General features: G+C 57.9%; 1 protein-coding gene and 1 long non-coding RNA gene across 3 annotated transcripts in view; one reads left to right on the forward strand and one right to left on the reverse strand.

The window, feature by feature from the left end:
- Positions 1–3,929: 3,929 nt before the first annotated feature.
- The window catches only part of WDR54 (WD repeat domain 54), a 37,173-nt gene continuing 22,547 nt past the window's right edge, over positions 3,930–18,555 (reverse strand). For both annotated transcript variants that reach the window (XM_074992153.1, XM_074992154.1), the window contains 4 exons: positions 6,597–6,697; positions 6,302–6,464; positions 5,943–6,017; positions 3,930–4,919 (listed from right to left, as the gene is read on the reverse strand). In XM_074992153.1, the coding sequence (XP_074848254.1) occupies positions 4,788–4,919; positions 5,943–6,017; positions 6,302–6,464; positions 6,597–6,697 (471 nt within the window). In that variant the 3' untranslated portion in view covers positions 3,930–4,787. The remainder of the gene's footprint in view (positions 4,920–5,942; positions 6,018–6,301; positions 6,465–6,596; positions 6,698–18,555) is intronic.
- On the forward strand, positions 4,932–18,382 carry LOC142012281 (uncharacterized). The gene is made up of 4 exons (XR_012645296.1): positions 4,932–5,342; positions 7,075–7,333; positions 14,282–14,568; positions 16,011–18,382. It is a non-coding gene; the product is annotated as an uncharacterized LOC142012281 (long non-coding RNA).

Raw genomic sequence — 18,555 nt, forward strand, 5'->3', positions numbered from 1 at the left:
AAGGGGGATAGGGGCCAACAGTGTCCCCGGGGCCAGGAAAACTAAGGGCACCTTGGGCTGCATTAGGAGCAGCATTGCTGGCGGCTGATGGGCAGTGATCCTTCCCTACTCCTCAGCACTGGAGTGTGGGGCCAGGTGTGGCTCCCCTACTACACACGGGGAGGCTGCAGCAGCGGCTGACAAGAACAAGGGGGGCACATCACCTCCGAGGAGAGGCTGAGGGGTTTGGGCTTGTTTAGTTTGCAGAAGAGAAGACGGAGGGGTGATTTAGTAGCAGCCTCCAGCTTCCGGAGGGGGCGGAGAGGGCAGAAGCAGCAGCAGTGGTCTGACCTTGCAGAGGGGGAGGCGCAGGTGGCTATTAGGACAATCTCTTTCCCGGCAGGGGTGGAGCACTGGTTGGGGTACCTGGGCAGGCGGGGTGCCCTGCCCAGAGGTGGGACGAGTGGCTGCGGGCTGCTCGGGTGGGGAGCGGGGGGCTGGACGCCAGCATCCTGCGCCTCTGCTCTGCGCTGACAGAGCTCCGGGAGTGGGCCGGCTGGGTCTACTGGGCTGGGGGAAGCTGGGCCAGTTGCGTGGGTTGGATGGATTCTGCGAGCCACGAGCCGGCTCTGCCCAGCCTGTCTGCCCTGTGCAGGGGGGCTGCGGACCGGCCCGTAGGCCTGGGCAGCGCTTGTCGGAGAACGCGAGTGTGTTCTGAGACGTGCCGATGCTGGAAGGGCCTCCCTGGCCTGTGGTAAACGGGTCAGGAGGCCACTGGCGGTGCTGGCTTTACTGCCAGGTGCAGCCGGGCCTCCGCAGCCAGCCATTCGCTCCCCAGGGCTTCAGCTGCTGGCGTGAGCGGCCTGTGCCCCCCGGTGCAACGGCAGCACCCGCCCTGGGCGCGGTGTAACGGGGGCTCCTGCCCCGGCCCGGCCCGGCCCAGCTGTACCCCACTCGTGCTGCGGTGTAACGCTCGCTCCCCCAGCAGACAGGCCGCAGTGCCAAAGGGAGGGGCGGAAACGCGCCTGTGTCCGAGAGCCGGGCCCCGCTCAGCAGGGGTGGCAGGCCCGCCCTGTGCCCCCGGGGGCAGTGCTGCAGGGGGCTAGGGCTGGGTTAATGCGGTGGGTAGTGGGCCCGCGTCTCGGCGGGGTAGCCGCAGGCTCCCCTGGGCCTCCCGCGTGGCCACAGCGCAGCCTGGAGCTGGCACAGGGGCTGCGGCTGGTGCCCGGTGCCCCAACCCTGCCCTTCCAGGGGTGTTTCGTGGGGGGGGGGGGGGGGCCTGTGAGCCAGGCCCAGCAGGCTCTGCACTGGGTGCCCCCGGCCTGGGGCTGGATCCCTCAGGCAGGGCTCTGCTGCCCCTTCGCTACTGCTCTCCAGGCTGGCCCTGTAACGGGCTCCCACGGCCAAGGCAGCGCCTGCAGCACGCACCCAGCTGCGCCCCACCCCTCTGGGAGCAGAGCCAGCAGGCCTGTGCATGCTACCGGGGAGCCTGGCGGCCGCCCCTGTCCACAGCGCAGGGAGACAGGCAGGTAAGGGCAGGCTCTGCTGTGGAGAGGTGGGTTTTGCTGCTGCTTGGGCCTGGCTCCGTGGGGGCACTGGCCCCTCTTGTGCCCAGAGGCAAGGGGCCTTCCGCCACACCCATCCCAGCCCACAGGCCTGAGTGGGGTGGGGCAGCCAGCTGCAGATGCTGGAGCCCCCCAGGCAGGAGCCACCCCTCCCCATGGCAAGGGACACTGGGTGCCCAGGGGCTGGGAGCCCTGTGGCTGCTCCCCCCCAGCTTCCTTGGGGGGCAGGTGGTGCCCCATGTCTCACAGCACAGAGCCAAGCTCAGACCAGCCCCTGTGCTCAGACCAGCTGCCACAGGGTTGCTGGTTGATCGCCGTGGGTGAGAGCCAGCTGCATTGCTCCTGCCCTGCTGCAGGGCCAGGCCAGGCCAGGCCCCCTCCCTGGCTGTGACAGCCCAGGGAGCCCCTGCCACTTTCCCTGGGCTGGGGCAGCGCCTGCTATCCTGCTCTGCCTGCAGGGTCAGGGGCCCCGCTACGTGCCCCGGCTGGACAGGGCTGGGACCCCACCACTGCCCGTGGGGCGTGCTTGGAGCGGGTTACATAGAGGCTTGGCTGACGGATTAAGGCACAGCATGTCCGACCCTGGTGGTGGGGGGCAGCTACTGGCTGGAGGACCTGTCAGTCACTGGTTAATGCCATCACGCCCCGGTGGGCACTCGTGGGAAGAGGCAGGAGTCTGTGGGCACACGAGGGACGGTTCAATTCCCTGACACCGGAGTGCCTAGCACAGCGCCCCCCACGCACAGGGACAGCCCAGGCTCCTGGCTGCGGCTGGTGAAGAGCCCTGGGCAAATAGTGACCCAGCCTGGGCTCTGCCCAGCGTGGCTTGAAGAGGGGGGTAGGTGGGGCCCTGCCCAGCATGGCTGGAAGGGGGGGGTAGGTGGGGGCCTGCCCGGCGTGGCTAGAAGGGGGGCGTAAGTGGGGCCCTGCCTGGCGTGGCTGGAAGGGGGGTAGGTGAGGGCCTGCCTGGAGTGGGTGGAAGTGGGGGGGTAGGTGGGGGCCTGCCCGGCGTGGCTGGAGGGGGGGTAGGTGGGGGCCTGCCCGGCATGGCTGGAAGGGGGGTAGGTGGGGGCCTGCCCGGCGTGGCTAACAGCCAGCCATGGACCCTGCTGCCAGGACTTGAGGTTGTGCTTTTCTGAGCCCGCTCCAGCTTTGGCCTTCAGGGCGTCCCTTGGCAAGGGAGGGTTCTGCTCCCTTGCCCACGCAGGCGCGCCAGCACGCCAGGGGCGAGGAGTCCCCCTGCACTGCCCCAGCCAGCCCAGTCCCCACGGGCAGAGCAAGAGCCTCCAGCAGCCCCACAGGGCCAGGCCAAGCAGGGCTCCAGCGCAGGGGCCTAGAGGGGCCCAGGGCTGCAGTGGTGCCAAGCGTTCTGCTGGGGCCTGGGCTGCAGGAGAGAGCAAAGTTCACTTCCCCAGCGCCCACGTGTGAAATGCAGCTGCCTCGGGGGGGCAGTGGTTCAGCAGCGAGTGCACATGCACAACAAGTGCACCCACATGCACAACAAGCACACGCGCGCACACACACACAACAGGCACGCGCACACACGTGCACATATGCACAACAGGTGCACCTGCACGCACGCACACACACACGGCAGGTGCACGCACAGTAGGCACACACATGCACGCATGCACACACATGCACGCACACACGCGCACAGGCACACCTGCACGTGTGCATGCACACAGGCACACCTGCACACACACACACATGCATACACGTGTGCACGCACAGACATGCACTTACACATGGACATGCACTTAAACATGTGCGCGCACGCGCACACACACACACGCGCACACACACACACACACACAAACACTGTGCACGGCCGCCTCCAAGCGTGTTGCATGACACGGTGTGGCGGCTCTGGGCTGTGACCCAGCCGTGCCCGGCGCTGGGCCATGCTGCAGACAGCAGGCTCACCCCTCCAGCACCAGGCTGGCTCAGCCAGAGGCCCCTGCTCAGGGCCCAGCCGCAGGCCTGCCCCGCAGAAGAGCCGTCCTTCAGCCCGCCCAGCCAGCCGGGGAGCCTGTGCTGCCAGGTTCCCGAGGCACAGCTGCCCTGCAGGGGGGAGCAACAAGCACTTCCAAGGGACCGGGCCCTGCGCCCAGCCTCACCGCTCGGTCTCCGCAGGGGAGGGCCTTCCCGGCAGCTGGCGCAGGAGGGGGCTGCAGCCCGTCCCAAAGTGCAGCCGGGCGGGACCCAGGGCTGAGCCTGGCCTGGAGCCCGGCCTATGCGAGGTCAGGCCTTGGCCTGGGAGGAGCCGGGTGAGCCGAGCGCAGCAGCTGTTGCCAGGTCAGGCCAAGCAGCCGCCCGCTGGGGGGTCGCAGAGCTGGGGCGCCCTTTGGGCACCTGCACAGAGGAGGCAAACCCGAGTCTGGCCAGGTACCGGCACTAGGGTTTATCCAGCGCAGCCTGTCACAAGGGAGGGCGAGGCGGTATGTAGCTGGCCCATTTACAGATGGGGCATGGAGCGGCAACCACTGGCCCACGGTCCCAGCAGGCCCATGGCAGAGTCAGACCTAGCCCCAGGCCCCCTGCGGCCCAGCCCAGGGCTCCTCTCGTAGCGCCGGCTGACTCCGGCGCCGACGGCTCTGTGAGCCGGTAACACGGGGCGCCACCGAGATCTGTGACCCGGCAGTGCCCCAGGACAAGGCCCCAGCTGCGGTCTCGCGGCGCTGTGCTGTGCCCATGCCAAGCCCCGGCGACGAAGCACTGCAGCGGGCAGGCCCCTGGGAGCAGGACGTCCTTTCTCCAGCCTTGGCATGAAGGATGGCTCCTCCCCAGCTACTGAACCAGCTCTGGCCTCTCCGGGGTCTGGAACAGAGGATGTCTCAGCCCGCAGGGGCCAGGCAGAGCAGCCCTGGGCAGGTGGGGACAGCTGCCTGCCCCAGGGGAGGACAATGAGTAGCCACGGGGGCGGATGCAGACCTCGGGCCAGAGGGATTGGGTTTCATCTTGCCACAGCCGTGCTGTCCCCTACTTCTTCATGCACATCCCCCCCATGTCAATGGCCGATCTCCCCAGGGCTGAGGGGCCCGGCTCAGCTCTGGACAATTCAGCTCCCACATGTCTGATCCTCTGCCTGTCTGCCTGCAGCGGCCCTGGGAGCCAGGGGTCTCTGCCCAGCGCCCCCGCCTCCTTCTGGCACAGGTGTGCCAGCCTGTTAGCACAGCGCCCCTCCTGGGAACGGCCTGGCCGGGCCTGGCCTGCGCTGCGAGCCCCTGGCAGCGGGACGGCCTAGACCTGGCTGTAGCGGACAATCTCACTGAGGTCGTAGCCAGTCGCAGCAAAGGAGTTTCCCTCGGGATCGCAGAAGCGGGCGCCACACAGCTGGGTGTCAGTCACGCACTCTGAATGGCAGTGCTCGATCTGCAGGGGCAGGAGACAGTGCCTGGGACTCCACAGCCCAGGCCAGCCAGACCCCCTGGAGTGCAGGAGCGTTTCACCCGCGTGCGGGCGGCTGGGATTGCCCCAGAGACACCAGGGCCACACGGGGGCACGCCCGGGCCTCTGCGGCGCAGAAGGGTAAGTGGCGAGGAGGAGGTGGCAGAAGAGCAGGAGAACAGAGAGAGCTGCTCAGGCGACAGGACAGGTGCCGCTGTGGAGATCACACTCAGCACCTCCATGGCACAACTGTGACAGGTGTGGTCCTGCTGGGGACCGACTGGAGACCAGGACACGCCAGTCTCCTGGGACAGGAGGGTGACGGGAGCACGGGGACCCTCTGGCATCAGCTCCTGGCAAAGGCGCGCAGAGATGCTGGGGGCTGCAGTGCTGAGGGGCGCCGAGGAGGTGAGAGCCCCCAGGTGAAAGCGCTGGCTGTGGTGGGGGGTGGAGAGTGCCGGGTGTGGGAGGGTTATGCACGGGGAGCTGGGGCAGAACTGGCTGGGCTCAGAGTGTAACTGGGAGGGTCTGGATCAGCTGGGAGGACAGCAGGAATGGGCAGCGCTGGGCAGAGTTGGAGGGAACTGAACGTGGGAGTCCTGAACCAGGCGTGGGGGCGGTGGATCATGGAATGGGGACGGGGGCAGGGAGGAGCCAAAAGGTGCCGGAGGGTGCATGGATTCAGGAAAGAGGCCACAGCAGCAGCAGGGGGGATGGAGAAGTGGGGGGAGGGAACAAGCCCCTCACCTAGTCTTGCCCCAGGCCCCTCTGGGGCCTTGCTGCCCCACTACCATATGTAGCCCCCAGCTCAGCCTCACAACCCCTTGTGGCAGTGGTGGAATTTCACAGAGAGGAAGCTGAGGCACACAGGAACCACGATGTGCTGACGCTCGTGGCAGAGCCAGGTCTGGCCCGAAGGAGCTGTGGGCTCAATTCCCTGTGGTCTGTCTGCCCAGCACCTCCCACTGCTCCCTGCAAGGGCGCAGCCTCCTCAGTAGTGGCCCTCACCTCGATGTCCCCCGGGTCCGCTCGCCGGCTGAGTTTCCAGACCTGGACGTAGGAGTCCTCAGCCCCTGACAGCAGCTGCACAGGGAGGCAGAACAGGCAGTGAGGGGCTCCGCCAGCCTCAGCGCTGGGGCTGTGCTCAGCAGACAGACAGCTGAAGCCTGCAGCCCGGCACGCTGGCTTTGGGGTGCAGGGTGTGGCCTTTGACTCCTTCCCTGGGCAAAAGGCGGCAGAACACACTGGGATGTTTGTGCCCCCCGGCCTACGTGGGTGTGGAGAGGTCCGCCAGGGTGGCTGGGGAGCTGAGCCAAGCTGTGTTCAGCAGGCATGCAGGGGGAGCATGCAGCCTGGGGCAGGCTTACCTTCCCCGTCAGGGGTGCCAGGTCTAGGGCGTAGATCCAGCGAGCGTGGGCATTGACTGTGGCACGCAGGGCCCCACTCAAGGCCTCATAGAGCCGGATCTGCCCATTCCCATAGCCAGCAGCAATGACCCCGTTCCACAGCTTCACCGAGGAGCAGCTCCACCTGGGCACCAAGCAGACATGGGGAAGGGTTGCTCTGGGCTGCTCTGCCCGCAGCACACGGCCTGCAGGTTCTCACCCCACTTGCCTGAGCAAGGCCTGGGGCGCTGCCCCCCGTCTCCTCTCCTCGCCTTACCCAAAAGCAGAGATTTTGGTGAGCAGAGAGAACTCCTCCTCGGATCTCCAGGCACACAGGGCTCCAGAGTCATCCGCAGTCACTAGGTCAACAGCTCCATCCTGCAACCAGCCAAGACACAGCGTCAGCGCCTCTCACCCAACCAGAGGGCCGCAATTAGGAAAGCTCCGAGACAGGAGCCAAACGGTTTCTGCTCACAAGAGCTGGCAAGTTGCTCCCTAACCCACTCCCCTCAGCCGACCAGCTCCCAGGAGACAGAGGCACAAACACATTTCTCTGGATCACTAGCGAGCTGGGTGTCAGCCACCTCCCCCACCCTGTTAGCAGTGGGTGGAGGAGCCTGGGCCCAGTGCATAGGGCCTGGGCTTTGGAGCATGAAGGCTGAGTGGTGTCCCTGCTCCAGCCATGGCATGCCACACAAGGACACCCATGAGCCAGCTGACTGAGGAGTTGACCCTAACTCTCTTTCATCCCTAAGAGTTTTACAGGCAGCCTCCTCTGAAATGCGCTGTGGCCCCGGTGGGAAAGCGTGAGGTGGGGAGGGAGCAGAAACACGAAGGGCTTGAACAGGGTTTGACCCAGAAGAACCAGCCACTCGCTAGAACAACCTGGAGCGGATCACTGCAGATTGTGTAACTCTGGGATGGAAGATCAAGGAATGTGAAGCACGGGTGGTGTTCTCGTCCATCCTCCCCGCTGAAGGAAGGGCTCCAGGTGGAGATCATTGAATCGTGGAGGTAAATGCGTGGGTGCGCAGGTGGTGTCGGAGAGAGGGATCTGGTTTCCTCAGCCATGGGGCTCTGTTTCGGGAACAAGGATTGCTGGGAAGAGGGTATCAACCTAACGAAGAGTGGAAAAGCATCTTCACAGGCAGGCTTCCGAACCTAGTGAGGAGGCTTTAAACTAGGTTCCCCAGGGGATGGTGACAAGCCCTGCAGTAAGTGGGGAAGGTGGAGGGAACAACAAAGCAGGACCCCTGATTCAAAAGGAGAAAGTAGCCAATCAGCTAACGAGCCAAGGTGGTTGTACACGCGTGCCAGAAACCTGGGAACGAACAGGGAGAATTCGAGGCCCTGGCACAGACAAGGGAGTGTGAGGTGACTGGAATAATGGAGACTTGCTGGGACGATTCGCATACCTGGAGCATGGTCGTGGAGGGGTCTGACCTGTTCAGGAAGGACAGGCAGGGGAGAAAATGTGGAGTGGTGTTCTGTGTGACAGGGAAGTACGAGTGCTCAGCACTCCATGAACTGTTCAGGAAGGACAGGCAGGGGAGAAAATGTGGAGTGGTGCTCTGTGTGACAGGGAAGTACGAGTGCTCAGCACTCCATGACCTGTTCAGGAAGGACAGGCAGGGGAGAAAATGTGGAGTGGTGCTCTGTGTGACAGGGAAGTACGAGTGCTCAGCACTCCATGACCTGTTCAGGAAGGACAGGCAGGGGAGAAAATGTGGAGTGGTGCTCTGTGTGACAGGGAAGTACGAGTGCTCAGCACTCCATGAACTGTTCAGGAAGGACAGGCAGGGAGAAAATGTGGAGTGGTGCTCTGTGTGACAGAGAAGTACGAGTGCTCAGCACTCCATGACCTGTTCAGGAAGGACAGGCAGGGGAGAAAATGTGGAGTGGTGCTCTGTGTGACAGGGAAGTACGAGTGCTCAGCACTCCATGACCTGTTCAGGAAGGACAGACGGGGAGAAAATGTGGAGTGGTGTTCTGTGTGACAGGGAAGTACGAGTGCTCAGCACTCCATGACCTGTTCAGGAAGGACAGGCAGGGGAGAAAATGTGGAGTGGTGTTCTGTGTGACAGAGAAGTACGAGTGCTCAGCACTCCATGAACTGTTCAGGAAGGACAGACGGGGAGAAAATGTGGAGTGGTGCTCTGTGTGACAGAGAAGTACGAGTGCTCAGCACTCCATGACCTGTTCAGGAAGGACAGACGGGGAGAAAATGTGGAGTGGTGTTCTGTGTGACAGGGAAGTACGAGTGCTCAGCACTCCATGAACTGTTCAGGAAGGACAGGCAGGGGAGAAAATGTGGAGTGGTGCTCTGTGTGACAGGGAAGTACGAGTGCTCAGCACTCCATGACCTGTTCAGGAAGGACAGGCAGGGGAGAAAATGTGGAGTGGTGCTCTGTGTGACAGGGAAGTACGAGTGCTCAGCACTCCATGAACTGTTCAGGAAGGACAGGCAGGGGAGAAAATGTGGAGTGGTGTTCTGTGTGACAGGGAAGTACGAGTGCTCAGCACTCCATGAACTGTTCAGGAAGGACAGGCAGGGGAGAAAATGTGGAGTGGTGTTCTGTGTGACAGGGAAGTACGAGTGCTCAGCACTCCATGACCTGTTCAGGAAGGACAGGCAGGGGAGAAAATGTGGAGTGGTGTTCTGTGTGACAGGGAAGTACGAGTGCTCAGCACTCCATGACCTGTTCAGGAAGGACAGGCAGGGGAGAAAATGTGGAGTGGTGCTCTGTGTGACAGAGAAGTACGAGTGCTCAGCACTCCATGACCTGTTCAGGAAGGACAGGCAGGGGAGAAAATGTGGAGTGGTGCTCTGTGTGACAGAGAAGTACGAGTGCTCAGCACTCCATGACCTGTTCAGGAAGGACAGGCAGGGGAGAAAATGTGGAGTGGTGCTCTGTGTGACAGGGAAGTACGAGTGCTCAGCACTCCATGAACTGTTCAGGAAGGACAGGCAGGGGAGAAAATGTGGAGTGGTGTTCTGTGTGACAGAGAAGTACGAGTGCTCAGCACTCCATGAACTGTTCAGGAAGGACAGACGGGGAGAAAATGTGGAGTGGTGTTCTGTGTGACAGGGAAGTACGAGTGCTCAGCACTCCATGAACTGTTCAGGAAGGACAGGCAGGGGAGAAAATGTGGAGTGGTGTTCTGTGTGACAGAGAAGTACGAGTGCTCAGCACTCCATGAACTGTTCAGGAAGGACAGACGGGGAGAAAATGTGGAGTGGTGTTCTGTGTGACAGGGAAGTACGAGTGCTCAGCACTCCATGAACTGTTCAGGAAGGACAGGCAGGGAGAAAATGTGGAGTGGTGTTCTGTGTGACAGGGAAGTACGAGTGCTCAGCACTCCATGAACTGTTCAGGAAGGACAGGCAGGGGAGAAAATGTGGAGTGGTGTTCTGTGTGACAGAGAAGTACGAGTGCTCAGCACTCCATGACCTGTTCAGGAAGGACAGACGGGGAGAAAATGTGGAGTGGTGTTCTGTGTGACAGGGAAGTACGAGTGCTCAGCACTCCATGACCTGTTCAGGAAGGACAGGCAGGGGAGAAAATGTGGAGTGGTGTTCTGTGTGACAGAGAAGTACGAGTGCTCAGCACTCCATGAACTGTTCAGGAAGGACAGACGGGGAGAAAATGTGGAGTGGTGCTCTGTGTGACAGAGAAGTACGAGTGCTCAGCACTCCATGACCTGTTCAGGAAGGACAGACGGGGAGAAAATGTGGAGTGGTGTTCTGTGTGACAGGGAAGTACGAGTGCTCAGCACTCCATGAACTGTTCAGGAAGGACAGGCAGGGGAGAAAATGTGGAGTGGTGCTCTGTGTGACAGGGAAGTACGAGTGCTCAGCACTCCATGACCTGTTCAGGAAGGACAGGCAGGGGAGAAAATGTGGAGTGGTGTTCTGTGTGACAGGGAAGTACGAGTGCTCAGCACTCCATGACCTGTTCAGGAAGGACAGGCAGGGGAGAAAATGTGGAGTGGTGCTCTGTGTGACAGAGAAGTACGAGTGCTCAGCACTCCATGACCTGTTCAGGAAGGACAGGCAGGGGAGAAAATGTGGAGTGGTGCTCTGTGTGACAGAGAAGTACGAGTGCTCAGCACTCCATGACCTGTTCAGGAAGGACAGGCAGGGGAGAAAATGTGGAGTGGTGTTCTGTGTGACAGAGAAGTACGAGTGCTCAGCACTCCATGACCTGTTCAGGAAGGACAGGCAGGGGAGAAAATGTGGAGTGGTGTTCTGTGTGACAGGGAAGTACGAGTGCTCAGCACTCCATGACCTGTTCAGGAAGGACAGGCAGGGGAGAAAATGTGGAGTGGTGCTCTGTGTGACAGAGAAGTACGAGTGCTCAGCACTCCATGACCTGTTCAGGAAGGACAGGCAGGGGAGAAAATGTGGAGTGGTGCTCTGTGTGACAGGGAAGTACGAGTGCTCAGCACTCCATGAACTGTTCAGGAAGGACAGGCAGGGGAGAAAATGTGGAGTGGTGTTCTGTGTGACAGGGAAGTACGAGTGCTCAGCACTCCATGAACTGTTCAGGAAGGACAGGCAGGGGAGAAAATGTGGAGTGGTGTTCTGTGTGACAGAGAAGTACGAGTGCTCAGCACTCCATGACCTGTTCAGGAAGGACAGGCAGGGGAGAAAATGTGGAGTGGTGCTCTGTGTGACAGAGAAGTACGAGTGCTCAGCACTCCATGACCTGTTCAGGAAGGACAGGCAGGGGAGAAAATGTGGAGTGGTGCTCTGTGTGACAGGGAAGTACGAGTGCTCAGCACTCCATGACCTGTTCAGGAAGGACAGGCAGGGGAGAAAATGTGGAGTGGTGTTCTGTGTGACAGGGAAGTACGAGTGCTCAGCACTCCATGACCTGTTCAGGAAGGACAGGCAGGGGAGAAAATGTGGAGTGGTGTTCTGTGTGACAGGGAAGTACGAGTGCTCAGCACTCCATGAACTGTTCAGGAAGGACAGGCAGGGGAGAAAATGTGGAGTGGTGTTCTGTGTGACAGGGAAGTACGAGTGCTCAGCACTCCATGAACTGTTCAGGAAGGACAGGCAGGGGAGAAAATGTGGAGTGGTGTTCTGTGTGACAGAGAAGTACGAGTGCTCAGCACTCCATGACCTGTTCAGGAAGGACAGGCAGGGGAGAAAATGTGGAGTGGTGCTCTGTGTGACAGAGAAGTACGAGTGCTCAGCACTCCATGACCTGTTCAGGAAGGACAGGCAGGGGAGAAAATGTGGAGTGGTGCTCTGTGTGACAGGGAAGTACGAGTGCTCAGCACTCCATGACCTGTTCAGGAAGGACAGGCAGGGGAGAAAATGTGGAGTGGTGTTCTGTGTGACAGGGAAGTACGAGTGCTCAGCACTCCATGACCTGTTCAGGAAGGACAGGCAGGGGAGAAAATGTGGAGTGGTGTTCTGTGTGACAGAGAAGTACGAGTGCTCAGCACTCCATGACCTGTTCAGGAAGGACAGGCAGGGGAGAAAATGTGGAGTGGTGTTCTGTGTGACAGGGAAGTACGAGTGCTCAGCACTCCATGACCTGTTCAGGAAGGACAGGCAGGGGAGAAAATGTGGAGTGGTGCTCTGTGTGACAGGGAAGTACGAGTGCTCAGCACTCCATGACCTGTTCAGGAAGGACAGGCAGGGGAGAAAATGTGGAGTGGTGCTCTGTGTGACAGGGAAGTACGAGTGCTCAGCACTCCATGACCTGTTCAGGAAGGACAGGCAGGGGAGAAAATGTGGAGTGGTGTTCTGTGTGACAGGGAAGTACGAGTGCTCAGCACTCCATGACCTGTTCAGGAAGGACAGGCAGGGGAGAAAATGTGGAGTGGTGTTCTGTGTGACAGGGAAGTACGAGTGCTCAGCACTCCATGACCTGTTCAGGAAGGACAGACGGGGGAGAAAATGTGGAGTGGTGTTCTGTGACAGGGAAGTACGAGTGCTCAGCACTCCATGACCTGTTCAGGAAGGACAGACGGGGAGAAAATGTGGAGTGGTGTTCTGTGTGACAGGGAAGTACGAGTGCTCAGCACTCCATGACCTGTTCAGGAAGGACAGGCAGGGGAGAAAATGTGGAGTGGTGTTCTGTGTGACAGGGAAGTACGAGTGCTCAGCACTCCATGAACTGTTCAGGAAGGACAGGCAGGGGAGAAAATGTGGAGTGGTGCTCTGTGTGACAGGGAAGTACGAGTGCTCAGCACTCCATGAACTGTTCAGGAAGGACAGGCAGGGGAGAAAATGTGGAGTGGTGCTCTGTGTGACAGGGAAGTACGAGTGCTCAGCACTCCATGACCTGTTCAGGAAGGACAGGCAGGGGAGAAAATGTGGAGTGGTGTTCTGTGTGACAGGGAAGTACGAGTGCTCAGCACTCCATGAACTGTTCAGGAAGGACAGGCAGGGGAGAAAATGTGGAGTGGTGTTCTGTGTGACAGGGAAGTACGAGTGCTCAGCACTCCATGAACTGTTCAGGAAGGACAGGCAGGGGAGAAAATGTGGAGTGGTGTTCTGTGTGACAGGGAAGTACGAGTGCTCAGCACTCCATGACCTGTTCAGGAAGGACAGGCAGGGGAGAAAATGTGGAGTGGTGTTCTGTGTGACAGGGAAGTACGAGTGCTCAGCACTCCATGAACTGTTCAGGAAGGACAGGCAGGGGAGAAAATGTGGAGTGGTGTTCTGTGTGACAGAGAAGTACGAGTGCTCAGCACTCCATGACCTGTTCAGGAAGGACAGGCAGGGGAGAAAATGTGGAGTGGTGTTCTGTGTGACAGAGAAGTACGAGTGCTCAGCACTCCAGAATATGGAGGGAGAAAAGCCAGTTGAGAGTCGTTGGGTCAAGCTTAGAGGCAGAAGCAATAGAGATGATGATGCGGTTGGTGTCTCCTACAGACGCCAGATCAGGGAGACGAGGTCGATGAGGATTTCTTCAGGCAGCTCAGAGAAGCTTCCAAATCACAGGCCCTGGTTCTCATGGGAGACCTTAATCACTCAGACATTTGTTGGGAGACCAATACAGAGGCACACAGACAATCCAGGAAGCTTTTGGAGAATGTTGGGGATAACTTCCTGGTACAAGAGCTGAAGGAACCGACCAGGGGCCCTGCACAACTTGACCTGCTGCTCACAAACAGGGAAGAACTAGTAGCAGAAATAGAAGTAGGTGGCAACTTGGGCTGCAGCAACTATGAGCTGGTAGATTTCAGGATCCTGACACAAGGAAGAAGGATGAGCAGTAACATATAGACCCTTGATTTCAGAAGAGCAGACTTCGACTCCCTGAGGGTACTGGTGGGCAGGATCCCTTGGGAAACAGATATGAGGGGGAAAGGAGCTCAGGAGAACTGGCAGTATTTTAAAGAGGTCTTACTGAAGGCACAGGAACAAACCATCCCGATGCATAGTAAGAAAAGCAAACATGGTAGGCAGCCAGCTTGGCTTACCAGGGAAATCCTTGGCAAGCTCAAACTCAAAAGTGATGCATGTAAGAAATGGAAATGTGGCCAGACGACCAAAGAGTATCAATATATGGCTGGAGAATGCTGGGGAATAATCTCATCAGGACAGCGAAAGTACAACTGGAATTGCAGCTCGCAAGGAATGTGAAGGGTAACAAGAAGGGTTTCTACAGGCATGTTAACAATAGGATGGTGATCAGAAAGAGTGTGGGGCTGTTACTGGATGGGGGAGGTAACCTAGTGGCAGGTGATGTAAGAAAAGCTGACGTGCTCTATGCTTTTTTTGCCTCAGTCTTCACGGACAAGATCAGTTCCCAACCTATGGCACTAGGCAATGAGGTATGGGAAGGAGGTGGGCAGCCCTCGGCGGGGAAAGGACAGGTTAAGAGCTACTTAGAAAAGTTAGACACACAAATCCAGGGGTCCAGATTTAATGCATACAAGGGTACTGAGGGAATGATGATTGGAAAAAGGCAAATAAAGTCTCTATCTTTAAAAAAGGAAAGAAGGACAATCCAGGGAACTATAGACTGGTCAGCCTTACCTCAGTCCCTGGGAAAATCATTGAGGGGATCCTCAAGGAATTCATTTGGAAGCACTTGGAAGAGGCAAACATGATCAAGAGTAGTCAACATGGAGTCACCAAGGGCAAGTCATGCCTCACCAATCTGATTAGCTTCTATGATGAGGTAACTGGCTCCGTGGACATGGGGAAGTTGGTGGATGTGATACACCTTGACTTCAGCAAAGCTTTCGATACAGCCTCCCACAACATTCTTGTCCATAAGGTGAGGAAATAGGTTGGATACATGGACTGTAAGATGGAGAGAAAGCTGGTTTGGTGGATGGGCCCAATGGTAGTAGTCAATGGATCAATGTCTGTTTGGTTGTCAGTTTCAAGTGGAGTGCCGCAAGGATCAGGTCTAGGACCAGCGTTGTTCAACATCTTTATTAATGACCTGGATGAAGAGATGGATTGCACCCTCAGCAAATTTGCAGAGGACACTAAGCTAAGGGGTCAGGTAGATACATTGGAGTGTAGGAACAGGGTCCAGAGTGACCTAGACAAATTGGAGGACTGGGCCAAAAGAAATTTGGTGAGGTTCAACAAGGAGCAGTGCAGAGTCCTGCACTTGGGATGGAAGAATCCCAAGCACTGTTACAGGCTAGGGACCGACTGACTAAGTCACAGTGCAGCAGAAAAGGACCTGGGGATTATAGTGGATGAGAGGCTGGATATGAGTAAAAAGTGTGCCCTTGTTGTCAAGAAGGCTAACGGCATACTAGGGTGCACTAGGAGGAGCATTTCCAGCAGATCTAGAGAAGTTATTATTCCCCTCTACTTGGCACTGGTGAAGCCACATCTGGAGCAAGGCGTCCAGTTCTGGCCCTCCCACCAGTATAGAAAGGATGTGGACACACTGGAAAGGGTTCAGTGGAGGGCAATGAAAACCATTAAAGGGCTGGAGCACAGGACCTATGAATAGAGGCGGAGGGAGTTGGGCTTATTTAGTTTACAGAAGAGAAGAGTGAGGGGTGATTTGATAGCAGCCTTCAACTTCCTGAAGGGGGTTCTACAGAGGGTGGAGAGAGGCTGTACTCAGTGGTGTCAGATGGCAGAACAAGGAGCAATGGTCAGGAGTTACAGAGGGGAGGTGTAGGTTGGATATTAGGAAAAACTACTTCACCAGGAAGGTGGTGAAGCACTGGAATGCGTTGCTAGAGAGGTGGTGGAATCTCCATCCTAGAGTTTTATAAGTCCTGGCTTGACACAGTCATGGCTAAGCTGATTTAGGGTTGATCCTGCTTTGAGCAGGGGGCTGGCCTAGATGACCTCCTGAGGTCCCTTCCAGCCCCCAGAATTCTATGGTTGTAGAGTGAAAGTTCCCGAGGCAGGCCATGGTTTGTGCTAAAGACCCCCTGTTTGATTCCAAAAGTCTGGAGTAGGCCTGTAATCCTATAATACAGAAGCCCAGTTAGCATGAGTGGAAAGCTACCCCAGTGGGCTCCCCCATCTCACTCACAAGACCCAGGGAAGGCCGTCCCACCTTGGACAGGACCTTGGAGTCTGAAGGGAGGGATAGTTGCCTCAGCAACCACATTCCAAGGAGAGGCCCTGTGTATGAGAACCGAGATGTGGCGTTCTCTCCTCTGCCATCCCAGACTGGTACTCAAAACAAGCGTGTTATTGCTCTGTGCTGTTACTGTCTCTTTTGCTTTAATCTTCTAGATAAGCACCCCTGATTGTGCCCATCTACAGGTGCCATCGTTGCTCTTGTAGATGCATCATCCATCCAATTCGACACAAAGATGTTATTGCATGTCTGCTTTGTTCTAATAACTTGTGAGGGAAAACCTCTTGTGCTAGAGAGAAGATGCTCTATAAGCAATGGGCGGGGGTACTCTGTAACCTTTTTAGATTATTGGCTTATTGTGCTCATTTCGGCTTGCTGCTAGACCCTACCCATGCCGTGGTCTTTCCCCGCCCATCAATGATCTATATAATCGATTGTGACCTATTGTCTGGTGGTGATCACCAAGCCTGCTAGGTGAGGTGACACCCCACCAGCTGTGTGTAATAAACCCTCCTGCTTGCTGCACACACAGCGTCCAGGCTTTTTTCCAGCAATGATTCTATGACTCTGGTAAAGGGCCTTGAGTGCAGGGAGGCGTTGAGAGCCACCCCGCTGGCAGTGGGCTTACGCTAAGTAACTGACTAGCACACTGCCTCTGTCAATGCCATAGTTCAGTGTCTGAGCGGGCTGCCGGCTCTTGCTATTTTCTTCCTGACAACTGATTAGGGAGGGACAAGTGTCTTTGTGGCAGCTAGTGCTGCAGAGGCCTGGGCCACTCTCCCAGCACCCTTTTCAGCCTCTGCCCTCGCAGCGTGCTCCTCCTGCTGCGGCTCGTCCTGTTCCAGTTCAGTTCTGCGCCTGTCTCCTACTCCCTGCCGTGGCACCTCAGTCAGTTACCCAGCTGGGGCGCTGAGCCTTACGAAATCCCAGCACTTCAGAGGGTTGGGCAAAAGATTCCTTTAGCCATCTCCATTTGCCCTCTGCCGTCACGCTTTCAGTGACTGGCACTGCACTAGCAAAAACCTCGTCTTCTGGCCTCCTTTGTCTTAGCTTAGTGAGGCAGCGCCTGATTGGTAAGCCGGAGCCCAAGACCCTAGCTAAAGCAGAGAGACATTGTGGGCCCAGAACAAAGGCCAGAGAAGGCAGCCAATTGATTCACACTGGCTGCAGAGAAAGAAGGGTCTCATAGCAGATGTGAAGAACACAGGAGCCATTTTGAGAGGCCTCTTACAAAAGATCTGGGAAGAGAAAACAGCAAACATATGGGAAAATGGTCCTATGGTGCAGCTGTCCAAGGAAGGAGACCCAAGGGAGCTGTTCAAATGTGCTATTCCAGAGAGAATATGGACAGTGGTACGGGCCAGTTATGGTAAGTAGAAACAAGAGAAGACAGGAGAAATCATGATGATCAAAGAGTATCCATATCACCCCAGAACTCTCAACCAAATGGCAGTCTGCTTCGTGTGAGATGAGTAGGATGCCCAAAAGCCTTTCTTATCGTGGCTAAAACAAGTTCCTGGCAGCTGCTACGCCACTATGGAACCCCTTAGAAATTTGTGAACATCATTCAGCTCATCCGTGACAAGGCAGCCCCATGGTGTAACCAGATGGGGCAGACAAGGGTGCTATATAACACCTTTGAGGTTTTTACTGAGAGCGGCTTGGGGATGAGACTGCAGAACAACTGCAGGGCAGACGATGGACTTTCACACAAGAATTAGAGGACCCAGTTTTGCAGCTGACATCAACTTGCTCTCCTGTACCCATCAAGACACACAAGCTAACCCAAAGCCTCTCAAGGCCTAGGCCCAATTAAGAGGGTTGAAAATCAACAGCAACAAGGAACACCACTGCCACTTTCTGGGCCTGGCGTGGTGGAGGGCTGATGTTTCCTGCATCTTGGCAAAGCGGGAGATGGAACAGACACAGACATCCCAGTCAGAAGGGTAAGGGCCACGTGGACCTTTGCATCTCGCAGACCAGGGGTCGGCAACCTGCGGCTCCAAGACGCACGTGGCTCTTTAAGGAGTCACTTGTGGCTCCAGATGCTGCCGCCGCTGACTCCTCCTCCGGCTCCCTGCCCTGCTGCCACTGAAATGGTAGAACTACACGTAATCAGTTTAATGGCTGGCAGGGCGGCGGGAGGGATCTGGTCATTAAACCACGGACGTTTCATTCCATTGCTCCAGCAGCGGCAGGTCAGGGAGCTGTGCGTGCTGCGGGGGGGAGCGCTAAGCCTGCAGGAGACCTGTGGGGAGGGGCAGCTGAGTCTGCCCCTGGTGCAGCCCTGCAGCCCCGCTGAGAAGAAGGAAGAGGAGGTGGCGACGGTGGAGGAGCAGCAGCAGTGCGCAGAGCTGACCGAGCAGTACTGCCTGCGGCTGGCTGAGTGCGAGCACATGGCACTGCACCAGGCCCCTGGAGCTCGAGCTGTCCAAGATTCCCCACAAGAAGGGCAAGGAGCCGCCCCACACGCAGCTGGAGGAGCCCAGCGGCTGGGGTGGGGTAATCCTGGAGATGCAGGAAAGGGTTTGCGGGACAGGGAGGTGGGTTTGGGGCTGACAGGGGTTATGCCTGGGGATGGGGTGAAGCTTGGAGATGGGGGGGTGGATTTGTGGGCTGAGGCAGGTAAAGCTTGAAGATGGGGAGGGGTTTGGCGACCGGGGGGGCGGGTAGAGCCTGGAGATGGGGAGGGGTTTGGGG

Source organism: Carettochelys insculpta, chromosome 4 (assembly GCF_033958435.1).
Source record: "Carettochelys insculpta isolate YL-2023 chromosome 4, ASM3395843v1, whole genome shotgun sequence".
Lineage (NCBI taxonomy): Eukaryota > Metazoa > Chordata > Testudines > Carettochelyidae > Carettochelys > Carettochelys insculpta.